Here is a 24,117-nt window from a genome sequence, read left to right on the forward strand (position 1 = left end):
GCCCGTTTGGCCCCCGGCGCCTCTATGGGGGCTTTTGCGCTTGCTTGAAGCTCTTAGAGGGTCTCTACAGGTCTGCCTCCCCCGCTCCTCAAGTGGGAGACGGGCAGTGGTCTCCCATGTGGCCGTTCCTTCAGAAAATGCCTTTTCCCGACTCGGCGGGGCGTAACCTGCTCGCACGGTGGCTCACACTCATCTGGGGAAGGAGCTCTAATCGCTGGCGAGGCACTGCGCATGGGCAGCTCTGGGGGGGGCACGGAGGGGCTGCGGGGGGCTGGCGGAGCCGGACGCCCTCGTGCTGCCACCGCGTGTGAGCCCCTCCATGGGCAGGGGTCCCCCAGCCCCAGCCCCACCATGTGCCCAGGGCTTGGCCAGCGAGGGGGTGAGCAGCCCCGAATCCCCCTTGCCAGGGTGGGGAGGGAGTGGTGTGGAGGCTGGGGGTGTTTTCCTGGGCTGCACGTGGTTGGGAAAAACATCCACGGGTCTTTCTCGCGTCCTCTGTCCCCAGCATCCTCCATCGCCCGTCCCAGTGGGACCCAAGCGAGGCAGGGGGGCAAGGACAGGGACGGTGCACTCCTGGCCGGGGTGGCACCGGGGGCTGTTTGCAGGGATGAGTAAAGCAGGGAGTCATGCTGCTTAAAAAAAAAAACCTTTCTGCCTTGGCTGGGTGCCGCCGGGCGCCCGCCCCACCCTGCCCTTCCCGCACGGCTCCCGCACGGCAGATAAGGCCGGGGATTGGCGCAGGCTGCGAGGCCAAGGCTTCGCCAGCACGGCGAGGAGCCGCCAGCGCCCGGCATGTGGCAACAAGCTTAAGCAGGTTGAGAGTGAAACTGCAGCGCAACACGAAGCACAGATCCTAATCGGGGCGGCGCGTTTCCACCCGCAGCCCAGCACCGACAGCAAGTTTGTGTAAAAAAAAAAAACCACCAAAACCCCCCCCCAAAATTAAAAAAGAACCCCAAAACCTCTTCAATTACAGCTTGAGAGATGAAAAAAGTCCCTGGCGAGATGCTGGGATGGGGAAATGGAGCCCCAGGCTGGGAGCAAACGGTGGGGGACCCTGAGTTCTGCGGGGCCGTGGATCTCCCCGCCGCCGGCTGGATCCGGGCTCGCACCGACGGTGGCTTCCCCGCTACGGGAGGTTTCGGGGGGTCAGGCCGGTCCCGCCATGCGGCGGCTCAAAGGCACGGAGCGATCGTGCCCTGCTTTGGGGCAGTCCCTCCTGCGGTGCTTGGGCAAGCTGCTGAGCCTCTCTGCCTCGGTTTCCCCACCTGTGGGAATAAATACCTGCCCGTCAAGCCCTCGCAATTACCAGCAAAGTTAATCATCGTATAAAAACGACAGTGATATGATTTGGGGGGGGAGAGGACACCATTTTTACGACCAGACACACCCCGTGGCCCATTTCTCTGGGGGAGGGGGGGTGGTGGGAAGAGCTGAGCGCTGCTGCGTCTCCGCGCACTCCCCCAAAACGATAGCGCACCCGCTGTCCCCCTTCCGAGCACTTTTAGCAGCGGGACGGGCGTCCCCCTCCGTCCCAGGGTGGGTGTTGGCTGCGGGGAGATCCCCCGGGGCAGCCACGGGTGCTGCACCCACTGCCGAGCCCTGCCCGGGGACCCGTGGGGAGGGCAGGGCGTTGGCCGCCCCCCTCGCCCCTTCCCCGGCACCCACCGCCCGCGGGCGATGATTCACGGCAATTTTCCTTTTAAGGCCGGGCTCGGCGGGGAGGAAGCAGAGGAGGAGGAGGAGGAGGACACTCCTTTGGCCTCACTGGCTCCTCCCGCTCTTGCTCGAGGCTCCGACGCTCAGCCAAAAACGAATCCCGGCGGCAGGGCTCCGCAGAGGCTCCGACGGCTCCTGGCCCCGCTCCTCGCCCAAGCGTCTGCCCTGCGCCCGCGTCCCAGCCATGGCAAGAAACCACCAAGTGCAGAAGGCCAAGCTGGCCGAGCAGGCTGAGCGCTACGAGGACATGGCGGACTTCATGAAGGCAGTGGTGGAGCACGGGGACGAGTTGTCCAACGAGGAACGCAACCTCCTCTCTGTCGCCTACAAGAACGTGGTGGGGTGCCAGCGCTCGGCGTGGAGGGTCATCTCCAGCATCGAGCACAAAACCGAAGAGGGGGACGACAAAGCCCAGCTGGTGAACGAGTATCGGGAGAAGGTGGAAAGGGAGCTGAACACCGTCTGCAAGAACGTCCTGGCCTTGCTGGACAAGTATCTCATCAAGAAGGCGACCGATGCTGAGAGCAAGGTCTTCTACCTGAAGATGAAGGGTGACTACTTCCGATACCTGGCCGAGGTGGCCACCGGGGACGACCGCAAGAAGACGATAGACAACGCCCAGGAAGCCTACCAAGAGGCCATGGACATCAGCAAAAAGGAGATGCAGCCCACGAACCCCATCCGCCTGGGGCTGGCCCTCAACTTCTCCGTCTTCCACTACGAGATCGCCAATGCCCCCGAGCAGGCCATCTCCCTGGCCAAGACCACCTTCGACGAGGCCATGGGAGACCTGCACACGCTCAGCGAAGACTCCTACAAGGACAGCACCCTCATCATGCAGCTGCTCAGGGACAACCTCACGCTATGGACAGCCGAGTGCGCCGGAGAAGACGGCGGCGAGGCTGGCGAAGAGCCCAAGAACTGAACGGCCCCTGCGGAGCCGGGGACCGGCCCCCATCTGCTCCCCCCTCCAGTCCCTTCGGCATCTCTTCGTGGTTTTTTTTTTTTTGTTGTGTTTTTGGGGGGGGGGGGGGGGGGGGAGGCATCTCAGCTCCCCCACGGCCCCCTCAGCCTGGATGCCGGGAGTGGGGATGGCTCTGGCATGGCCCCCCCTTCCCTCTCCCCCATCCTCTGCTCTGGGGAGGGAGGGAGGGAGAGGGGGTGCCTCCGTCCCAGAGGGCTGCCAGCCCCCCACTATTTAACATTTTGGGTGGGGGAGCCCAGTGTGTGCCAGCTCCAAACCCACCATTCCAGAGGCTGGAGCTGCAGCGGGAGGAGGTGAGGGGCCGGGATGGGGCGAGGGGGGGCCGGGCAGCCCCCCCATTCCGGGGTGGGGGGATCGCGTATCACCAAAGCCTCTGTGCGTCTCCAATAAACCATCTCCTGCACGCCTGCCTCTGGTCTGCCTCGTCTCTCCCCCGCGCACGTGGCCGGGCAGCGCCTGCTTCGCCTCCCGCCCCACGGGACAGGGCAGCGGGCCGGGTGCCCCGGGCTTCGCAGCAGCGCTGCGGGTGCCCCCGATCCCCCCGGTCCTGCGATGGGGTCTCGGGGTGCCCACGGAGCCCCGTCCCTCAGCGGCTGCAAAACCACAGCCCGTGGAAGGGCTCAGCGGGGGGGCTGTGCCTCCGCGGGGCTCTGTAGCCCCCGGCAGGGCTGGCTGCTCCGCAGGGTGCACCGAGGTCCCCGACCCCACAGTGGGGTGTCCCACCCCCTTGGCGCCCCAAAACCCATCACCAAGGCCCTTGTGCATGTGCCCAGGTCCCCCCCCTCGTCCAAGGTGCGGGGGGGTCCTGCAAGAGCAACATCAGCAGCAACATGGGGACAGCCCTGGGGTGTCATCGGGGTGGGGACATCCCTGTCGAGGTCCGGACGCGCTGGGGCAGGCAAAAGCTCAGCACTTCTGGCCCTGGCGCCCGGCCACGGCGCAGGGCGCAGCTCACCGAGCACGGCCCTCCCCGCCAGCGCGAGTTTCAACATGAAAAATAATTACAATAAAATACAGTCATGGCACCCTGGGCTATGAGCTCATCAGATCAAGCGCAGCAGGGCTGGGCAGGAGCCGGCCCTTGATGGGAAATGCCAGGATGCCGGGAGGAAACGCGCTGTGACTCAGGACGTGCCACCCCGGTTCAGCGGGGTCCCCAGCTGGGGACGTGGGGGACAGGCCAGCCCCAAGCCCCGGCATGGCCAAAACCCAGCTCCCGAGGTGCCAGAAGTTTGGGGAAACTGAGGCACAACGAGGGAAGCGACCCCTCATTGCGTGCAGGGACTGTGGGACACCCGCTGCAAAGCCCACGGGGCTGCTGCTCCCTGTGCAGGGACCGCCCTGGGATGTAACGAGGTTTGCAAGGGCTCTGCCGTGGGAAAGCGCTGGCTGCTGTGGGAGGTTGATCTGCGCAAACCAGAACCTGTTCTCCCGGGGTGGGACGCAGAGCAGAGCAGCTGGAGCAGAGCCCAGACGAGGGGATTAACCCCTGTGAGCCCCCCAGCCCCTCGCCCACCCCCCAGTCCTCTCCCCAGCCCCATCATGGCATCTTGTAGAAGCAAATGTGGGTGCCGCCTTGGCCCCGCCGAGGACCGGGTCAGCGGCCCCGGCAGGTTGCAATTTGCTCAGCAGGTCCTGGCTGAGCTGGGGGGCCCCCGGCGGTGTTGGGGAGCCCAGCCGGTTCCCGAGGGGGAGGCCAGCGAGGGGCCCTGACGCTTGGCCTCCGCCCGGCCCTGAGTGCTCCCAGCCTGGGAACCAGCCCCAGATCTGTAATTAGCCAAACCAGGGCCGGCTGACGTGAAAAACGAGCCGAGGGCTCTCGCTGGCCCTTGACCCAGCGGTGTGGGGACACAAGCAGCCCAGGCTGGTTAAACTGGGGTCGGCGAGGTGGGAGCTGGGGAGTGCTGGTAGCCGTCCTCCCCTACCGCTTCTGGGGGCCCATGGGTGGCGGGAGGACAACAGGGCTCCCGCCAGCCTCCCGGGAGTTAACCGATTTCGACAGCGCCCGAAATGGCAGCGTGGCTGGGCCATGTAGGAGGACAATGCGCCCCGGCCTCCCAGCCGGTCCAGCAGCTTTTTCGGGGCTGGGAGGGAGGCCCCCGGGCCCCATCACATCTCCTGTGAGGGCTGTGCTGCCGGGGAGCACGGGGCCTTCCCCAGGGCCCCCCATAGGGTGGTGGACCCAGACAGAGGGGACAAGGGAGACATCGGGACACCGATCCCCGTCCTTGTCCCCTGGCTGGGACAGGCGGGAGGATGCTCTCAGCATCCCTGATACCGCACAGGAAGGGGCACGCAGCAGAGCTCTCAAATATACGTGTTTTAGTGTCTTTAACACCAGTAGAGCAAAGGGACGTGGGTGCCCTGGGGCCAGAGAGTGTCCCCCACCCCGGAGCCACCCTCCCAGCCAGGTGCTGGGAGCAGGGTCCTGGCACAGCCCCGTGCACAGGGGCTGCGCCTGCTGTGGCTAGCAGCCATGGGAGTTAAGGCTACTGAAACAGGTCTCTGGGCAAGTGGGGACTGCTGCCAGTCAAAGGCTCTGCCTGCAAAAGGCTCTGCCGGTCCTGAGTGGGGCTGGACGGCTGCAGGATCCACAGCCAGGCTTGCCCCTTGTCCCTGGCTCTCACAACCTCCCCGCAGGGCTTTGTGCCCGGGGCCGGGGCTGGCCGGCTCCTGGCTGCCTGGCGGGGCCAGCTGAGGCTGAGCCACCAACAGCACCTCCCTGGTGTCGGCACCCAAGGGAGACGGCGCTGGCTGGCTGTCAGCGGGCAGGCACCCCAGGGCACTGACAGGATTGCCCTGGGTGCTTGATCTGGGGGCTTTTGAGTTTTTGGAGAGGCTTTTCATACCCCTCGATGGGGAAACTTGCAGCCTTCAAGCAGGAGCCCCGTGATGGAGCCAGCAGCCCCCCAGACTTTCCTGGGGCAGATGCTCCTGGGGTCACGCTGGCCCCATCCTCTGGATTTTTGCCCGCCGTCTGGTCTGTCCTGCAGCCCTGGCAAGACGTCCAGCATGGGCCGAGCCCTGACCCACCTTGCAATGGCTGGGGGCTGCGGAAAACGCTCAGCATTTCATCCTGGTACCCGCCCTTGCACGCAGATGGCTGGCTGACTTGGCCTGATCCAGGCACTGTGTTTCGGGACATGGAGAGGGAACCTGCAGCTGCCTGGGGGTAACCCAGCTCTGGGGCACTGCTGCCTCCCCAGCGAGCCGCTGCAGTGACGCTTTGCCGGTGGGATGCACAACCAGGGCTCCGGCGCTGTGGTCTGGCCGCAAGGCAGGGGTTGGGGCTGGAAGCGATGGAGGGGACACAGCAAACCCTGGCTGAGTGGCTGCAACTGAAGCCTAAACCCCTCCATCCCAAAACCACGACCTGCCGCGTTCAGTCTTGCCCAGGAGGTCCCACACGTGGTCGGGGTGGGCTCAGCCTCTCCTGGCGCTGGGCTTGGAGGGGCCAGGGCAGGTAGGACCAGCTCGGCAGAAAGCCTGCCCCCCCCAGGGATGTGCCCCAATTGGGGTGACTAATCCTGGCCCTTCGCCCCAGCTGATTGCTCAACGGGAGCGACAGGAGCCAGCGTGTCACCTCCCTCAGCCCCGGGAGCCTTGGCGAGGCCGTCCCCTCCCAACCTGGGGACGTGTGGGTGCAGGAGCCGGCTGGATTTCGCACTGGGGATCCCCGGCCATCCCTGCCCGCTGCAGAGCCGTTTTCTGCTTCGCCCCGATCAGGAGCAGCGAGCGTTGCCCCTGCCGAGCTGCAGGTCCCAATTCAGCCCCTGCCTTCCAAACCCGGGCTGTGAAGAGCCACTCGGTGCACAAACGCTGCACTTTTCAGGCTGTAGCTCTTTTAGACCTCAGCATTTCTTGGCTCGGACACAGCAGAGGTTCCCTGAGCTGAGAGGTTTCTATCAATCCCCTTTGAATTCCATTTTATCCAGGACCGGCACAGTGCGGCAGGGCTGGGGCTGCAAATGCTGCCTGGGCACTAAAATAGAAGCCAAACAGCCTCAAAAGCTTTGCTAGCTCTTGTGTAACTCCAGCTTGACCTGACAATGCCCTTTTAAGCCACCAAATCTCTCAAAGTCATGAAAAAGAGCCACCATAAAATTCGCATTTTTATGATCACGTCTTCCATCGCTTTACAGCAACTACGGGGCTCAAAGGCCATCGGGGCAAGCCCAAAGCCCCCAAGGCCAGGATGGAGTTTCAGCTCCGGTTGCGGTTAGATTGGCTTCCAGACCTTCAGCCCCAGAGAGCACTGAAATGTGGCCGCCGGGCTTCAGCCCGGAATATCCAGGGAAGTCCCTGGGCTCTCGGGAAAACAGCTCAGGCACTGACAGCAGACAGGAATTTGACTTTTCTATTTGAAATGTCAGCATAGTCTTTCCTTGTGAACTGATCTGGTTAAAGCACAAGCGTGTGTGTGTGTGTGTGCATGTGTAAGTGTGTGTCTTCTCCCTCCTTCTCCCCTTGAGCTCCACCTTGTCTCCAAATCCTGGCCACAAAGCCGTGAGACGCAGGAAGATTTAGTTTCAATTCCCCGCCTAACTGCAGTCCCTGCCAAGCGAGACCCCACTCGCATTTAGCTTCACTGAGCTGGTGGTCTGCAATCGCCCTGCTAAGGGCCAAACTGGCCTGCGCAAAGGAGCCGTCTTATCTTATGCAAGGTCTTGGGCAAGAAGCGATGCTGAGTCTGCACGCCGGGCTGGGAGCTGGGATTCTCGCCCGCTCCCATCCTACGTGCGGCTGCGTGAGCTGCTGGCAGGCGCTCGGAGGGCTGCTCGGTGCGGACACCTTGGTTTTCATTGCCCCAGCCTTCCCGATTCGCAGCACAGAGGGACCCAAGCCGCTGCCTGCAGCTGGGATGCAGAAGGTGGCACATGAGGCTGGGAGCTGCTGCCATCACTGCAGCGGGCTGGCGAGAGGGAATTACACGGGAAGGAGGGGAAGCCCCGGGATTTGGGGTCTGGAGAAGGCAAGCCCAGAAAAAGGAAGGTAGATGAGGGCAGACAAACCAGCTGCTGGGAAAGGCCCTACATGCAAACGATGTGCTCCAACCTCCTGCTGAGTAACACAGGGTCTTTCTTAATCAAAAGCCTACAAAAGCCGAGCTTGCAGTTTGCGCGTCGCTGTCAGCACGCTGCGTGCACACCGACCGCCAGCGTTCAGCCCCTGGATCAGCGCGCACGAGGAGTGACCTGCTTTCACGTCCCACAGCCGCTCTCCCTCACGCCCTCCAGCAACCGCTTTGTCTGTTCTCGGGTAGATCATAGGGGAACACGACATCGCAAACACCGGGCCTTTCTGCAAAGTACACAACACGCCAGCTGCTGGGACGTTCCCACCAGAGGCTTCGTAGCCTTGGGCTTTGTAGCACTCTTGGGTTTATTTATTCAGGTTCAGCAAACTCACAAGATGAAAGCGAGACGAAGGAGTGTTTTATTAAGAAAGAGTCCGTCATTATTTAAAAAAAACAACCATCTTTCTTTCCTCCTTGAGACAGATCGGAGGCTTCTTAGCCTGATTACTCCTCCGAGTACAAGGCCCATGCACACTCCTCCTATGCAGCAAACCAAGAACTTCTGTCTCAAGTCTCACTGCTCCAACGGACTTTTCTTTCTCTGGATCATCTTGGTCATGATGGGGAGGAGGAGCCTTGGCAAGGCCAGTCTCCTTTAGCTTGCGTCTCCCTTGCTAACCATGCCTTCACCTGGCTAAATCTCTCTTGTTCCTAAGGAAAGACCCGGCTTGCCTTGCCCACAGCCATCGCCTTCCCGCAAAAACGCTGCTCTGTGCAGCGGGGCTGGAGCACAAGAGGTCAAACCCTTAGAGAGTCCAGCAGCTAGACCTCTGCCTGGAAAGGCTTTCCCTCGGTCTGAGCCACAGAGATCCCTGCGACGCAGAGATCCCTTAAGCTCCCGGTAGGAAAAGGAGAGGTGTCAAAACCGAGAGCAGCTGTGGAAGAGGCGGGTGTGTTACAGATCCATCGCTTCTTCCTCCACGGCTTTGTCCTGAGATTGCACATACTTCTCCTGCACTGCAAGCGTGCTGATAACGCAGTAATTAAGGAAAACAAGGGGCTGGGCTCAAACACTCCCTTTGCAAGGAGCTCTTAGCGTTCTCAGCAAGGAACCAGCCCCACGTTAGCCTGAAGGCTGGCAGGAAGACAGCAGCACTGGCAGCAGCACGCATCACCTGAGTTATTTCTGGCTCTGGCTGATCCCAGGCCCGACAAGTACAGGAGAATCAATTGTATGGTTTGGATGAGGTGGAATAAACCAGGCCAAGTGAGAGTGAGAGAGAGGGAAGTTGTCAAAAGATTCCTCCCACATGCACAGTATCAATTAGCAACAAACGTGGCGGCTTTGGTGCGGACAACTGTCTCCTAAGGTCTGGGCTGAGCCCTGCTCGCTACACGCAGATCACCAAACAGGATCAGATGATGTTAGTAACAACCCGGGCCTGCAAACTGCCAGCCCCACCTCCGGGCTCTCTTCCCCAGGGAGGGAGAAATTAAAACTCAGCACAACAGAGGATTGGTGCAGAAGGATACGAAGTAAAGTGGAAATCGGCTCCCACTGCTGCCGACATCAGAGCTTCCAGGCTCCTGTGCTCCTGGTCTCCGAAGGAATAGCCGTTGGCTTTGTCCACTGCCTGCATCACCTGCCGCATGCTCTCCTTATCCTGCAAGGAGGGAGATGACGCACAGGGAACACGGCCCTTCCCCTGGGGCAAGAGCTCGCGCTGGGCTTTACCGCGGATCTTCTCCGAGGCTCTGGGCCACCCACACAGCGCCCAAGCCCCGAGCACGCTGCCGGCCTCCCTGAGGGGCCACAGGACAACAGGGACACCCCCGCGGAGCCCGAACACATGACGGGCTGACACCCTCCACCCTCTCGCTCCCTTTCATCACCTCTTGTCTCAGCCCATTTGCCTTTGTTGACGCTTCTGCAAACTACAAGATTAACTTTCTCAGCCCTTCCTCCCAGATGTATTCCTCCCAATCTTCTAATTATTTTGTGCTCGCTAACAATGTTTTAGGTAATACTTTGCCCCGATTTGAAACGCAGGCACAGCAGAGCTGAATGCAGGGGGGAGTCTCAGTTCCCCGCCCCAGGACACAAGGCCCACGTAGCCCCAAGCTCATTAGCCTTTTCTTTTCCTTTCGCTGCCACAGATCGTTTACAAGTCTGGGTGCGTTTCACCGTCCCCCTCCAGCCCCAAGTCTCTTCACAGTTGAGCTTTTCAGCCCTCTTGGCCCTAAGCAGACGTTACCTAGCTGCTACCAAGCACGCTGACTACACATCCAATGCTCCCTGTTCTCTCTGCCCTACTCTCCTGCTGCATCACCTGGACGTTGAGCGGAACGAAGGACACCAGGCTGTAGTCCTCGATCACCTCCACCAGCTTCTCATTGAGGCGGCGGTAATTTCTGAAGAAGGGGTCGGAAGCTAAATGGTCAACCAAGTAAGAGAGGTCCAGAACCTCTGTGTAATAGTCCAGGTTGAAAGCTGCAGGGAAACACCAAGAAGCTCTGAAGGCAATCTGTAAATATTGGGGCTTCCCTGGCCAGAACATGCCACCGAGAAGCCGGTGAGATTTACAGCAGTTCCCTCACCATCTCCCAGCCATACATCCCCATACCCGAGCACCCAACCTGCACCCAATTCCCAGCCCAGTTCCGCGTGTCTCTCCCGCAAAGGCTCTTACCCAGCTTGCCGTATTGCTCGATCAGGTCCATCTTGGAGAGGACGTTGACGTGGGGCAGTTCCACGTGCAGCATGGTGGAGAGCGAGGTGCAGAGAACAGAGATGAACTTGCCAGGGTCCGTGCAGTAGTGAGAATCCACCAAGTGCACCGCAGCCAGCTGGAGAGCGAAGGCACAAAGGGACAGCACAAGGTCAGGCCCGGTGACGAGCCCATCCGCTTGCTCTTGGGACAGTCTGAGAAGCGGCTAGAGGACAATCCGTTCAGACCTGACTATAACCACACAGACTCCCACGTAGGGAAAGCTACCACCTACCTTTCAGCTCCTGCATACAAAACACTCATATACGAGTGCACATATATATACAGAAGTATATATCGCCACGTTCACACCCATGGAGCACCTGGGGATTCAGGACCCAGATTCTGGTGCACAGAAAGGGCTGTGGGGAGGCTTATAGGGGTGCTGAGCTCCACCAGCGGTACTGAAAGACACTCAAACCTGCAACTGCTCTCCCTTTTCTCAGGGCTTCTTTCTTTGCAGATGAAGTTTCCACGCTTGTCTGAACTCCGCAGGTTTTCTGGGGGTGGGAGCTGGGTTAACTCTCACTCTGAAGGACACAACTGCCCCCAGATTTCCACCTTCCCCACAGGAATGCTCACACATGGCGTACGCTCGGGAGCAGTTACTGTAGCACACCACGCTCTGCTGGGAGAACCCCTTGTCATGTGGTTTGAAAGAATAATTAATAATTAAATTAATGAGCAGTTTGATTCCCTGTGTTTCATGCAGCTGTAACAATGTGGTCCGAGATCTCTGTTAACCTGCCTGTTACACAATGTTACTCAAAGTCAGGGCTCTACAGTCGAGCGTGGCTGAGTCACAGCCGTGCAGCAAAAAAAAGCCAGTTTAAAGCTCACAGGCAGGTGTAAGCACTCGAGCGAGCACCAGAACAGCCATGTAACTATCTTATTTTAGTAACTACAGTTTCATGTACATTTATTTGAATAAAAAGAATCTCTAAAGTGCAGATTCCCAGTGACATTCTCAAGCAAATGAACTTGCCCTTCTTGCTCACACCATACAGGGTTTCCACATTCACGCTTTGGCCAAAATGCAAACAAATGCAACGTAAGCAAGTTAGCTTGGTTATGGGACTCTTCTCACCTGCGCTTCCTCATTTGCATCTTCCATTGTGCAAGAAAGCGCAGAGCACGTACTACAACGTGCAGAGTGATTCGGCCTGGCTGCAGGAGAGCCAGGGAGGGCCTGACGCCTGAATTTCTCACCGTGCAAAGGGTCCCTGCTCTCCCAGTGCACACACCTACCTCCCCACTCCAAAATACAGCGCCCACCCAGATAAAACACAGAAGGTCTGTGGAGAGGACCCTGGAGCTCAGCGAGAGCGTGTGAGGAAGGAATCCGTGTTTCTGTTCACGATAATCCCACTGCATTAAATGCCCTGAACAAGCCACTCCTTTGCCAGTCTCTCCGAGCACAAAATGGGACAATTTTGGCCTGATAAAGCCGTTTCACATGAAAGGCCAAACAGGTTAGTAAAGAAAACAGTCATTAATGGCCACAATCAAAAGCTCTGACCATGCAGCGTACAGCTTCTGAGCCCCTTGCACAAGCATGCGGGGTGCCAGGCTCCCTGCGCAGCCCCACACCTACCCTGAAATTCCATTTGGCCAACTGAGCGAAGACGTTCTTCAGGGCGTCGTGGTGGGTGTAGAGCTCCACCTGCCCCGGGCAGTCGAACAAGTAGTAGTGACCCCTGAACGCAGCCAGCTTCTCCTGCAGCCAGTCGAAGTTGGCCTCCAGGTACTCCATGCAGTAGATCAACCCCCCGTTGGGCCCCAGCTTCAAGTTCTCCATCACGTCGGGCAGGGTGATGAGCTCGGCGATGTCCACGGCGCACTGGTAGGGCATCGCCTCGTTGGCAGGGTCCAGGTTCACCACCGTCACCTTGCGCCCGATCCTGCCCATGAACTCCTGCATGCCGTGGCAGTAGGTCGTCTTCCCAGAGCCCGGAGGCCCGATTACCACCTGGCCGAAGGCCAGCGAGCTCCCCTTGCTGCCCTCAGACATGTCGCCTCATTTCCTTCTCCTTCTGTTGACTGAGAAAGGAAAAGCTCCCGTTTACCATTTTATTTGCGTTTATACGAACGTGATCTGCTGGAATTCACACCCAGGGAGCGGGCGGAGAAGGGAAGGTGCCACTGTGTCCCTGCTGCCTCCCGCCACCCCTTGCGCAGCCGAGCCCCATGCGGGGTGGGCGTTACCCTGTTACCCCCAGCTGGTGATGCCGTGGCTGAAAACGGGCGCAAACCCCCAGCCGGAGCCCAGGGCTGCGCCCGCGGGACGCAGATCCCCACTCCTGCCCGTGCGCGGGGTGAGTTTTACCCTAGCTGGGTCCTTCCTGATAGGGCAGCCCCCGCACGTTCCCTCCCTTGCCCCAGCATGTCCCCATGTCCTCTCTCCCTTTTTCCATATCCCTTTTCTCCTTCACGTCCCCTCTCCTCCCCTCCCCATGTAACCCCCATATTTCCACTCTCCACACGCCCTCCCTTCTCCCACACGCTCCTTCCCCCCATATCCCCTCTCCCCCCGTCCCACATCTTCCTGCCGCCTCCCCTCTTCCACCATGTTCCACGTCCCCTCTTCCTCCATCCCCCCCTTTGCCTGCATCCCCTCTTCTCCCTCTCACGCCCCTCTGCCTGCATCCCCTCTTCCCCCCATATCCCCTCTTCCTCCCCTCCTCCCCCCCATGCTCCCTTTCCCCTCCTGCTCCCCCATGACACCCTCTCCCCCCACCTCCCCCCTTTGCCCGCACCCCCATTCCCCCCATGCTTCCCTTTCCCCCATGCCCCCTCTTCTCCCCTACGACCCCCCTTCCCCCACGCCCCCTTCTCCCCCACATCCCCTCCTTGCCCAGGTCCCCCCACGCCCCCTCCCGCCCCGGTAGCCCCCCCCGGACCCGCTAGGCCGCTCACCGCCTGCCGCCACCGGTGCACCCGGCCTTGGGTCCGGGTCGCCCGCGGCTCCCGAGCGCTGCGTTCCGGGCGAGGAACGGCCGCCGCCGCCACGGCGCCCCCTGGCGGCCGGAGGGACGCGCGGCTCCTCCGTCGCCGGGACTCGAACCCGGGACCCCGACCCCGGAATCGGGTGAGGGTCACCGGTTCGAATCCCGGCACCGGCCCTTGTCCCTCCGGCACAAGCCCATCCCCAGCTCTGTCTCCAAGAGAAGGGAAAAATCACTCCCTGCATCCCCTCCTGTGACAGCGATATCCTTAAGGAACGTGCACGGGGCCAGACCAGAGCCTGCCAGCAGAGTGTTCACTAATTCACATTTAACCCTCCAGTACTGGGTCACTGGGACGAAGGCTCTCCCCACCCCAGAAGAGTGCCTGCGTCAGGAAAACGGGGCAGAGCACATCAGGGAGTCGTGGAAGGAAGCACCCGCTACGCCCGACCGCAGGGAAACGCCTCCCGCAGAATTCCTCCGGAGGCTGCCAGGACGAGTCTTTCATCCTGAGGAGTTTCTCCCAGGAGTGTGGGATCGTCACGCCCAAGCAACGCGAAGCTGCGGGCCAGCAGCGAGGTTTCTGCAGGACAGTTACCGTGCCACGGCTGGCCCTGTCTGTACTTGTCCTTCCCTGGGTCTCAGGCAGCCATGAACTACGAGTTCTGGTTTTTTAGGCTGACCTAGCACACAAGCTTGGTCGATCCAGGCAGTAGCATCGGCTTTAAACTGTCAGTCAGAAACACAGCACCCTTCCCCATTCGCACTAAGCAAACAGGACCAGCACTATTTCCCCTCATTTGAATGGTTCAAGTAGGGAAAAAAACCCACCGAGACACTTTTTGTTACAAGCCTGTATTTCTTCCAAAAATAAATATATGAACACCCTGCTCCAAACCCGAGACCAGGAGCCAGCCTGTGCTCGACAGGAGCAGAACCAGCACAGAGGCTCCGTGACAGTCCCCACTCAGCGTGACTGGGCGCTGAAGCTCTCCAGAGCACCGTGTGATGCCCGGACAAACGCCATGTCCTGCCTGTACTTCATGGCGGTGGGTGGCTGGCGCCTGAGCAGCTGGTCACCGCTGTCCTTTGGGTCAGGGTCATCATAGATGGTCGAGATGAGGATGGGAGCGTCCCGCCGGGGCTTTTTCACCTTGCTGAAAGTTGGCAGTTTCTCCCCGTGGTACCTAGAGGGAAGCAGGAAACGTTCGGTCCAACATTGCTGAGGCAGTCAGACACCCCTGTGTATCCCAGCTCGTTTCCTTCGCGTGCTGCAAGGGGAGAAGCAGATCAACAGAGGGTAACAAGGATTCTTGTCCTATTCGTGGCTGCGAGGTTGCTCTAGAGCAAGAGCCAGCCCTCACAGCGGAACACAGCGCTGCACGGAGCCTCCAGAAACCCCTCAGAGAAGGCAGGGTGAGGTGCACAGCCACAGCTCAGGACACCCAGGCTTTCCCCACCAGAATACTGTAGCAGAGGTGACCCTCGATCCTCAAGCACAGCTCTCCCTCTGTGTTTGTTGGCTGCATGAACCTGCAAATGGTTCCAGTCCTAATCTAACACCACAAGCTCCTCTAAGGAGCACTGGACCATCAGGAAGAGCAGCGTATTTAGCTCTGGAGCACTGTGGCAGGCCCTGCCATCAGCTGCGCAGAGAAAGGCAGATCCCTGGGACAGCCTTACAGTTCTGGTTCACGCTCTGCTCCTTTTGCAGCCAGCTAGCTGCTTGCAGCAGCCCAGAGAGCCCGGGCAGAGGCTCTGAACATAGGCTGACAGGGCAGGCTTGGGTACCTACCCCAGGCCCCTCTTGCATCTGGGGTTCTGACCCTCGTTGTCCAGAGCTTCGGCCATTCCAGAGTTGCTGCTGCCCAGCCCCAGCCCCTCCGTCCAGCCCTGCTGCTCCAGCACCTTCCTGCCAAAGCCCTGGGAGAGGGGAAAACAACATCACAGAGTTGCTGGACAAAGCCCATCCTCACCTTCCCAGAACCCTCTGCCCGCTCCCCGCGTCCTCGGAGCATCGCCACCACAGCCTTTCCTGTCCTGCCCCGTCCTCTCCGCAGCACGGATCCAGAGCTCACCTTGGTGTGTCTCTCGAAGGTGCCAATCTGTTGCCCTGAAACAGACCCATCCTCCAAGCCGTCCCGGAGTCGCTGTTCCAGCCACATCTGGACCGAATCCCGAGCATCCTTATCGCCTCCATCTAGGGAGAAAGAAGCAAGAGTCAGAGCAGCCCAGCTCAGGAAAGCTGTTCGCTGCTGTCATTTCCCCCAGAGCACCACGCAACAAGGAGGCAGAACCTGTTCTTTTTGGCAACTCTCACTGCCAGACAAGAAAAACGTCATTTCAAGTACACTGACATCTTGGACACTTTCAAAGGATGACAAAGCCAAAGAGTTCCCCGCTGCAGAAATTCTGCAGGGTCAGAATTTCCCAACCTCCCTGATTTCCTGGCAGGGGGCTCAGCTCAGATACCTTTGTCATAGTAGATGCTCATATCCACATCCCAGTCATCCGCAGTCTGCTCATCAAAGTCTGCCAAGAGAAGGAAAGCACCAGTTTTGATGACAGCTGTGGAAGTCTGACACAGAAGAGCTACTTGCTGGTGGCCCAGCTCCCTATTTTCACTAACAAGATGGGAAGGAAACGGTATTAGAGACTCGGCAAACCACAGCGCTTACACAAGAGGCTGCCAGCAGGAGCCCTGGGGTCTCTGGTGACTGGACAGAACCACTGCAGGTTTTGTGATCAAGGGAAGGTTTAAAAAGTGATGGCAAGATGCCCGTATCTGCAGCTGATCTGGAATGCTTGTATGGGATTTACCTGCAGGGCTGGGCCCCCCAGCTCGCGGTGGTTAGTTTGTGGCTCAGCGACAAAAACACCAACGTTACCTCCGTTCTTCTCCTGCCAGTACTGAGCATCTGTGTAGAAGACAAGGCCAGAGCCGCCTTTCTCCCACTTCAGCTCAATCTCCTCTTCAAAGAGCCGCTCCTCCACACGGTCCTGCTTGGTCACGTCCTCGTGCAGAGCCTCGTGTCGCTCCCACTCCTCACAGGTATCATTGTCCTGCAAAGAAGCCGGTGAAAGGTGCGCGACACCAACAGCACACAGCCTCCTCCCTGTCTCCCCGACCCTCGCGGCCCATCGCAACGCCTTCCCTACGAAACAGCTTTGTCGACAGAGCTCGTCTCAGCCTGCCGTTTTCAGGCACTAACACGACCGGCACTGATGACCTCATTCCCCTGACTAATGCCATCTTCAGAGTCAGCAGACAGAAGTGGTGAAAAATACCACATCACACCCACTGCACAGCATGCTTTCAGCAGCGTACCCAATCTGCAACGCAAAGATGCCCATTTAAGGAGCAGGTGTGCTGTACGTAAAGTCAGCACTAGCAACAAATTAATTCCACTCAAGTTGATCCCTAAAGAGATTGCGTCGGTTCCAGTGAAGCAGCTCGCTGGCACAGACGCAGCTCAGACTGACAGCTTTACTGCTGCCTGCCCAGTTCTGGGCAGAGCCCTCCAAGGAGGGCATTAACCAACTAAGGAACAGCCAAAGGAACGACTGGAGATCCAGGAAACAGAGCCTGTGAGAAATGGCTAGAGGAGCCTGTTTAGTCTGGAGAAGAAAAGACTGAATAAAAAGTTTGTAAAGGAGGGAACAAAGCGTTCTCTGTGTCCACTGTTGCTAGGAGAACCTAATGGGATAAAATTGCAGCAAAGATTTGGCACCTGAGTTAATTCTGGTACAGCAAAGAACGGGAATGGCTTGCCTCGGGATTGTGCTGCCTCTGTAATGAGGGAGGTCTGTGAGAACAGGCTAGACAGGCGCCTGCCAGGTGGAGGGAGCGAGATAGTCTCCAGAGAGCCTGTCCAGCCCAGTTTTCTAGGAGTCCTTGTCACGAAAGCCATTTTTCTCAGAATGACTAACTTCAATCGCAGGAGCACTCAAGGTCAACTGTTTGTACAGCTCCGTGTGTCGTTTCCAGCACACAAACGTGCTCCCGAATGTCCGGTCACCTCATTTACAAGCCAACAGCAGAGCCGGGCCAATCCACCACGCAGCAGGGCAGAGATCTGCTCCTGCGGCACCAGCCTCCGCCTGTGCTCGCTCCGCTGGACCAAACCAAAGCCCCAAAGGGGCTCAAACCGGCTTCATTTGGACAAGCAGTTTCAGAGGCAGTAGTGCCCACACTGTTCATGCGCCAAGGGGCTCAGTGCACCAAGATGTGAACAACCATATTTTAACACCATTTTTAGACAAGTGATTTATACAATACAATTAAAAGATTAAAAATGAGCTCTGGGAGAGTTATAGCGGCCCTCCCAGCTTCGCAGCTACACTAGCTAACCTTGGACAGTGCTAGAAAAATCCACTTACGTCATCCGAGTGCGACTCCTCTTCCTCCTTCTCCTGCTCCTCCTCATCTTCCTCAGCCCTGGCTGGGTGAGTCACCTCGGATCTTGCCACAGGCCCCTCTTCCTCTGTGATCTCATCCCCCGCAGCAGTGTATACTCTTTCTTCTGTAACTGTCTCAGTGTCCTGGTATTCAAAAGGCACATTCCCATACCTACGGGATGAGCCTGTCTTTGGAAAATCCAGCTGCAATTTCTTGATAATCCGGGGAGGCAGCCTGCAGGCCCGGATCAGCTCCAGAAAAACTTTCAGGGGGGTGCCCACGTTCCCATAAGGCATGAAGGAAGGGGGGTTGAACTCGGGCAGCCGCTTCAAGTCTGCTTCTGCAACAGATTCGCCTGCGGCCGTCTTGTCCCCGCTGCAGGGAAACGTCTCTGTGCCTGGAGGAGAGAAGGAATGGCTTTGTGGGGGAACACAGACTGCACCAGAGAGGGGTAAATCAGGGCCCTCCCAGGCAGGAGCGGGATGAGCAGGCCCCAGACTGCCTCTTCTTGCCTCATAATGGATTTAAGACACTGAGGAAACTCCCTGAGGGGTTTTAACCACCCCGTGCCCGCAGGTTGCCTCCCGGGACCCGCAGAGGCGGGATCCGGTGCCCAGCGCGCCCTCCGGATCCTTCCAGGCCCAGGAGGGGAGGCCCAGCCCGGCTACCCACTGCCCGCTCGTACCTGTCCCGGGGCTGAGGCGCACCCTGCGGATGAGGCAGCGGCCGGGCAGCGAGGCGCCGCCGGGCCCGACCCAGCGCTTGCCCGAGTACATGCGGAGGAGGCGGCGGGCGCGGCCGGGCTGCACGGCCACCAGGCAGGAGCAAGTGCGCGGCGCCGCGGCCTCCTCGCCGCCGCCCGCCGGCGGGCGCTCGGGGCGGTGGCGGTAGTGGAAGCAGAGGAAGCCGCCGGCCTCCACGAACTGGCTGAAGTAGGCGCGGAGCTGGGCGGAGCGCAGCGCGGCCGGGATGCCGCTCACCAGGCAGTAGCGGGCGGCGGTGCCGCCATTACCGGCGCTACAGCTGGGCGCCGCCATCTTGCCTCACCGGGACGGCGCGTCACCGCCGCTGAGCGCGCGGTGATGACGTCGGCTCCCGAAGAGGGCGCCGCCTGCTGGCGGGGGAGCGCGCTACGGCCGGGCGGCGGGGCCGGGGGGTCACAGGGCCCGGGGGGGTCAGGGGGTGGCCAGGCCCCGGGGGGATCACAGGCCCTGGGGGTGGCCAGGCCCTGATGGGGGTCACAAGCCCTGGGGGTGGCCAGGCCTCGGGGGTTCACAGGCCCTGGGGGTGGCCAGGCCCCGGGGGGGGTCACGGGCCCTGGGGGTGGCCAGGCCCTGATGGGGGTCACAGGCCCCAGTGGTGGCCACTTCCCAAGTGGGGTCATGGGCCCCAGAGTGGCAGGGGCTGGCCAGGCCCTGATGGGGGTCACAGGCCCTGGCGGTGGCCAGGCCCAGGGAGGGTCATGGGCCCTGGGGTGGTTCACAGGCCCCAAGGGTGTCAGGGGGTGGCCAGGCCCTGATGGGGGTCACAGGCCCGGGTGACAGCGGCCCTGGGGGTGTCCAGGTGCTGGGGGTCTCCAGGCCCCCCCTGTGCAGCCCCGTGTGAGGGGTCCTGGCCTTTCCCTCTTGGTAAAGTCCCAGCGTGTCCCACGATGGAGGGGTGGCCCCGCGGGGCCAGACCTGCCTCACGGGCGGTGACGCGGGTGGGCGCCACGCCGGACAGGGGAGCCCACAGCGATCCCCTCTCCCCCGGGGCTGGCGGAACCGGTGGCAGGATGGAGGCGCTGGGGGCTCTCCCCTGCGCCGAAGCGCCTGCGTGCCTGGTTCGGGGTAGATCTGGCAGCGGGGCTGTTCGGCATCCCATGTGCCGTGACTCACGCATGTCTCACCGGGCCGCGTGGCTCAGGGCTGCCCGTGGCTGGCGTGGGTCCGCAGAAATCATCCGGTGACTCACGCACTCCCTCCCTGTGGAAAACGGCTGTCACAGGGCTGAGATCACCTTGGAAGGCGTCTGTCACCGTTCGGCAGCAGCGGTGAGAGGTGGAGGGACAGACTGACAAAGCAGTCCTTCCTCCCACCGGGCTGCTGGCTAAAATTCGAGGTGTTTCTGTGGGTAGGAGGGTGACAGGGCACAGGGAGGCTTCGTGCGGCTTTACCCGACACCTCGGCTGGGTCGGGCACGGCAAAGGGGGTGGCGTTTGTGTCTGTTGGCAGCTGCCTGCGCGTCCAGGTGAGTCAGAGCATCCACCTCTGACACCGCCGGGAGCCCTCGGGGCGCGGCGCAACGCCTGGATGGGCTGTGATTCCGCTGCCTCTGCAGATTTCTGTCTGCGGGGCGCGCGGAAGGTCTTTGTGCAGCGAGGCTGTTCATCAGACAGCTCCCACTGGCAGTGATCGACCTGTGTCCGCATCGCGACGCTCCCTTGCCGTGGTGAGGCAGGCGGTTTTTTATCAAAAGCCCCTTTTCGTTCAAGCATCCATTCCACGCCGGGCCCGCAGCTGGTTTTTCTAACACCCCTGAAATTTAACACTATCTCTAAAAAGTCACCACCATGTTCCAAAATGTAAACCATTTTATTAAAAAAATAATTTACTGCATCTTATATACAAACCGCAAGAATGTTCACTTATAAAATACTGACATTTAACTTGTTGCAGAAGCTGCAGGCAGGAGGAGCAAGCTTTCCAGGTGTGCTACTCGTGCACCCGGCTGTAACTCCGGGGAGGGACGCTTGGTTCTGCCATGAAACCACCTCTGTTCGTCTCTGCAGCATTCGCAGCTTGGGGGTCACTTATTGTCGCACAAACGAGGTAAACCCACAGCCCAAGGTGATGTGCAACAGGTTTAGGCGCTCTTAGGTAACCCATTGCTCCGTGAGCAGTTCTGTTGTGTTTCATGGCATTACAGAGAAAAGATACAATCTAAGAAAAGGAAGGAGGGGTGAATCTGCACTCCTGTAAGATTTACCACTCTGGCTTTTTCCCTCGTGGTGCCCAAGGAAGATCCTTCATCAATATTTCTAAGATTTCAAGCACAATAGACAGACCAAGACTTCACCCAGACCTAATTCCATAATGTTTGCGCTTGGTAAGTGATCCCGTTGAAAACATGTTACTCAGCGTGCCTAAACACTGCAGAACCAGGCTGTTAGCTGAGGACAAACCTCATCTCTTGGAGTTAACAGCAAAAGGCACATTGATTTCAACGGGACCGAGGACTCATTGAGTAAAAACCGGGACTGGGCTCTAACCCGACCTGCTCTGTGGTCTGTTCGCAGGCGGCTGAGCAGCTCCGGCTACACAACAGAGAAAGAAACCCGTCACCCACACATGCGCTACCTGAAACGGAGACCGGCACGGGCGGAGCAGGAGCTGCTGTAAACATCTGCTGAGCCGGAGCCGCTTCTCCGTGCGCTCTGCTACAGCCTGGCTGAATTCTCTGGCCTCAGCCCTCCCGAAACGCGCAGCTCCCCGCGGAGTCCAGAGCGCCTGTCTGGCTCCATCCCTGCTCCTCGGTTTGCTTTCCTGCCCAGTGCGGCGTGGGGAGCATCCATGGGGCCGGCGGCCAAGCGCAGCCGCTCAGCACGCCACGCGTGCCGTGGGAGCCAGCTGCCTGCCGGTTATTTCGTACAGCATTTCCGCGATGAGCTCGACGATGTCTGCGTCGCCGATGATGGGTCGGAAGAAGAGATCCGTGATGAGGGCAGGAGGGATTGATTTTAAGGTGGAGGCGATCAGCAAAATGTGGGCAAAACGGCCCTGGTCCTCAGGGTGCAGGGGCTGCAGGACCTCCTGAAGCGCTCTCTGGGCTTCCCGCTGCAGGCTCTCGATGTACAGGGAGGCCTTCAGCCCGGGGACATCTGCCGAGGGAGAGGAGGAAAAGCCGGTGATGAGGGAGGCTGGAAAACAGCCCCGGTTTCTCCCATTCCCACCCTTCCCCTTCCCCGTTTCTCAGAAAGGATCTCCGAGGCCACGCTAACGAGATGTACACAGCGCTACTGAGATGTAGCGATTTCAGGGCTGCTGTTTTGAGGGAGCAAAAGCAGTCAACTGGGCAAACTCATCATTTACAAATTAAATCCTGGGGTCCTTTATTGTCTGCAGGGCAGGCAAGGGTCTCTGGCTTTTACCACCATGTTTGACATCCCTCCTCCCCGCTTCCCAGTGCGTTTTGTAATGATCGGCGTTGAGGATAAGGAAGCCATCCTTCCCCGCTGCCGCGCCTGCCCGCGCTCTGAACAAGCCAAGAGGCGCATGTTCAGATGCTAATGTGCGCGGGTTGTGCTCTCCCGCCGGCAGGCAGAGCCGCCAGCGCTGGGCGCTCACCGGGATTGAAGAGAACGGCTCCCTTCAGGTAGGCGTACTCCTTGGGGCTCAGGTCCAGGCTCCAGAAGGTGTTCAGGCAGCACTGCAGCCGCTGCACAGCAGCCAGCGTGGGCTGCGTCCGCTCGGGCTCCTGGCGTTTGCTTTGGCCATCGAGGAGGATCTTCTTGAGCATGCTGGGGGCCGGGGTCTCCATCACCTCGAAGGTCACCATCTCCTGGACCAGCCCCAGGAGGAAGAGGGGAACCCAGCAGCTGTCCAGCAGCAGGAGCTGATCCTCTCGCGGCAGCAGGTGGAAGGAAGGGAGGTTTTTCATGAAGCTGATGGTTTTTACCAGCACGTTGGAGGCCGCCTGGCAGGTGACATGGGGTGTGCGGAGGCAGACGGTCCGGCGCTGGTGGCAGAGGCAGCGCTGGTGGGCTGGGCTGCGGCCGCCCCGGCTGTGGTGGAGGTTCTGGCTGAGGAGGGTGTAGAGGATGGCGGTGCGCTTGTCCTCACCGTGGCACTGGCACCTCTCACAGTCCACGGCCACGCCGCTGCTGGTCATGGCTGAGCCGGGCAGCCAGATCCTCGTCGAAAATCAGCTCCTGGTGCAGCAGATGGGAGAGAGATTAAAATCCTTCCCAAACCCTCCGTCGCAGGCCGGATTCTCCCCGTCCTCTCAGCTCTGCCAGCCCGCGGCTGCTCAAACCAGCTCTTATAAGGCTGGGTCACCAGTGAAACACCCCTCCACAGCCTTGACCGCTCTGTGATTAAGCGGTCCTCATTAAAAAAAAAAACAGCTGTCCCTGGGCTGATTGGCTGGGGCAAACCAGTTCTCCACACGGCATCAACAGCCGTTTTCTCAATGAAGCACCGGAGGTGCAGGGAGGGGGACGGCGGGTTGGGCACCCTTATCGCGATTACCCAAACAGGATAAACAAAGCCATTAACCCAGCCTGTACCATGGCGCCAAGGCCCCGCGCTGTCATCGGGCAGCGCTGTGTGGCAGGTGCCGCTGCCAGCGGGTTCACACACACACAGGGCGCTCGGCTGGGCCCTGAGTTCAACGGCCTTGGAAAGAGCAACCTGGAAGTCGTTTTATCAGCGGCTGTTTGCTTAACCTTGCTGACAGGAGCAAGGTGTTGTTACGGTCAAGGAACCCGGTGAGCTGACGGACTGCAGTGTTCAGTCCCAGGCAGGGCCCATCGGTTTGTGTCTCTCAGAGGAAACGCAGGGCAGGGGAAGGGCGAATTCTCAGATTTTCACCTTAAATTACCAGGTATTTTTATCTGTTGACTGGCAGAAATTGAGACAGGAATTAGAATCATGGAAGCGCTCGGGGTGGGAGAGGCCGTTAGGTGATGGCGTCCCGCCGCTGCCAGGGCCGCCCCTCGCCCGTGTCCCCAGGCGCCGCACCCACCGGCCTTTAAACACGGCGGGGGGCTCAGCCCCTGCCCTGGGCAGCCCGGGCCGGCGCCTGGCAGCCCCTCGGGTGAAGGAGCTGCTCCCAGCGCCCAACCCAAACCCGCCCTGGCGCAGCCGGAGCCCGTTCCTGGGGAGCAGAGACCGACCCCCCCGGCTCCAGCCTCCTTTCAGGCCGTTGCAGAGAGCGATGAGGGCTCCCCTCAGCCTCCTCCTCTCCAGGCTGAGCCCCCCCAGCTCCCCCAGCCGCTCCTCCCCAGCCTTGTGCTCCAGCCCCTGCCCCAGCCTCGCTGCCCTGCTCTGGCCACGCTCCAGCCCCTCCATGGCCGCCTTGGGGTGCGGGGCCCAGCGCTGAGCACAGCATTCGAGGGGCGGCCTCACCAGTGCCCAGCGCAGGGGACGATCGCTGCCCTGCTCCCGCTGCCCGCGCTGCCGCCCCCCCGCCCTCTGCCCTTTGACCCCTGACCCCCGGGGTCACCGGCCGCCGCCGAGCTTTCTGGAAAGGCGCGGACAGGCCGTCGCTATAGCAACCGAACCCCGCGCCTCGCGTCCCGCCTC

General features: G+C 60.1%; 4 protein-coding genes across 10 annotated transcripts; 1 reads left to right on the top strand and 3 right to left on the bottom strand.

Moving 5' to 3' along the window:
* Positions 1-1,714: 1,714 nt before the first annotated feature.
* Positions 1,715-2,644, top strand: SFN (stratifin; the record flags this gene model as incomplete). The annotated part of the gene is made up of 1 exon (XM_082329388.1): positions 1,715-2,644. The coding sequence occupies exon 1, from the start codon at positions 1,904-1,906 to the stop codon at positions 2,642-2,644; it is 741 nt and encodes a 246-aa protein (XP_082185514.1). The 5' UTR covers positions 1,715-1,903.
* Positions 2,645-8,123: 5,479 nt separating this feature from the next.
* GPN2 (GPN-loop GTPase 2) lies at positions 8,124-13,442 on the bottom strand. 2 transcript variants are annotated; one of them, XM_082329835.1, is made up of 6 exons: positions 13,406-13,442; positions 12,084-12,529; positions 10,412-10,568; positions 10,052-10,212; positions 9,255-9,385; positions 8,124-8,749 (listed from the first exon to the last, which is right to left on the bottom strand). In XM_082329835.1, exons 2-6 carry the CDS (start codon positions 12,498-12,500, stop codon positions 8,677-8,679), a joined length of 939 nt encoding a protein of 312 aa, XP_082185961.1. In that variant the 5' UTR covers positions 12,501-12,529; positions 13,406-13,442; the 3' UTR covers positions 8,124-8,676. The 2 variants fall into 2 exon arrangements, with proteins under 2 accessions (XP_082185961.1, XP_082185962.1); XM_082329836.1 differs by having other exon boundaries at positions 13,390-13,412.
* Positions 13,443-14,273: 831 nt separating this feature from the next.
* Positions 14,274-18,884, bottom strand: GPATCH3 (G-patch domain containing 3). Of its 2 annotated transcripts, none has more exons than XM_082329454.1 (7): positions 18,519-18,884; positions 17,815-18,230; positions 16,323-16,497; positions 15,907-15,966; positions 15,513-15,634; positions 15,230-15,357; positions 14,274-14,621 (listed from the first exon to the last, which is right to left on the bottom strand). In XM_082329454.1, exons 1-7 carry the CDS (start codon positions 18,868-18,870, stop codon positions 14,402-14,404), a joined length of 1,473 nt encoding a protein of 490 aa, XP_082185580.1. In that variant the 5' UTR covers positions 18,871-18,884; the 3' UTR covers positions 14,274-14,401. The 2 variants fall into 2 exon arrangements, with proteins under 2 accessions (XP_082185580.1, XP_082185581.1); XM_082329455.1 differs by lacking the exon at positions 14,274-14,621 and adding an exon at positions 14,626-14,705.
* Positions 18,885-20,919: 2,035 nt separating this feature from the next.
* NR0B2 (nuclear receptor subfamily 0 group B member 2) lies at positions 20,920-24,105 on the bottom strand. Of its 5 annotated transcripts, none has more exons than XM_082329314.1 (3): positions 23,941-24,105; positions 22,159-22,742; positions 20,920-21,692 (listed from the first exon to the last, which is right to left on the bottom strand). In XM_082329314.1, exons 2-3 carry the CDS (start codon positions 22,700-22,702, stop codon positions 21,412-21,414), a joined length of 825 nt encoding a protein of 274 aa, XP_082185440.1. In that variant the 5' UTR covers positions 22,703-22,742; positions 23,941-24,105; the 3' UTR covers positions 20,920-21,411. The 5 variants fall into 5 exon arrangements, with proteins under 5 accessions (XP_082185440.1, XP_082185438.1, XP_082185439.1 ...); XM_082329312.1 differs by having other exon boundaries at positions 22,159-23,433; XM_082329313.1 differs by lacking the exon at positions 23,941-24,105 and adding an exon at positions 23,298-23,694.
* Positions 24,106-24,117: the final 12 nt, after the last annotated feature.

Source organism: Platalea leucorodia (assembly GCF_965183815.1).
Source record: "Platalea leucorodia genome assembly, chromosome: 18".
In the NCBI taxonomy this organism is placed as follows: domain Eukaryota; kingdom Metazoa; phylum Chordata; class Aves; order Pelecaniformes; family Threskiornithidae; genus Platalea; species Platalea leucorodia.

Excerpts from the sequence above, each read along its gene's own strand:
- NR0B2 (XM_082329314.1), bottom strand. The coding sequence starts at position 22,702 with ATGACCAGCAGCGGCGTGGCCGTGGACTGTGAGAGGTGCCAGTGCCAC. Across the intron at positions 21,693-22,158 it reads AGCCGTTCTCTTCAATCCCG|ATGTCCCCGGGCTGAAGGCC; the intron begins GTGAGCGCCCAG and ends CTCCCTCGGCAG.
- GPATCH3 (XM_082329454.1), bottom strand. The coding sequence starts at position 18,870 with ATGGCGGCGCCCAGCTGTAGCGCCGGTAATGGCGGCACCGCCGCCCGC. Across the intron at positions 15,967-16,322 it reads CTGGCAGGAGAAGAACGGAG|ACTTTGATGAGCAGACTGCG; the intron begins GTAACGTTGGTG and ends TTCTCTTGGCAG. Across the intron at positions 15,635-15,906 it reads GAGCATCTACTATGACAAAG|ATGGAGGCGATAAGGATGCT; the intron begins GTATCTGAGCTG and ends CTTTCTCCCTAG.
- GPN2 (XM_082329835.1), bottom strand. The coding sequence starts at position 12,500 with ATGTCTGAGGGCAGCAAGGGGAGCTCGCTGGCCTTCGGCCAGGTGGTA. Across the intron at positions 10,213-10,411 it reads CGAGCAATACGGCAAGCTGG|CTTTCAACCTGGACTATTAC; the intron begins GTAAGAGCCTTT and ends GTTTCCCTGCAG. Across the intron at positions 8,750-9,254 it reads GCCGATTTCCACTTTACTTC|CACGCTTGCAGTGCAGGAGA; the intron begins GTATCCTTCTGC and ends CTGCGTTATCAG.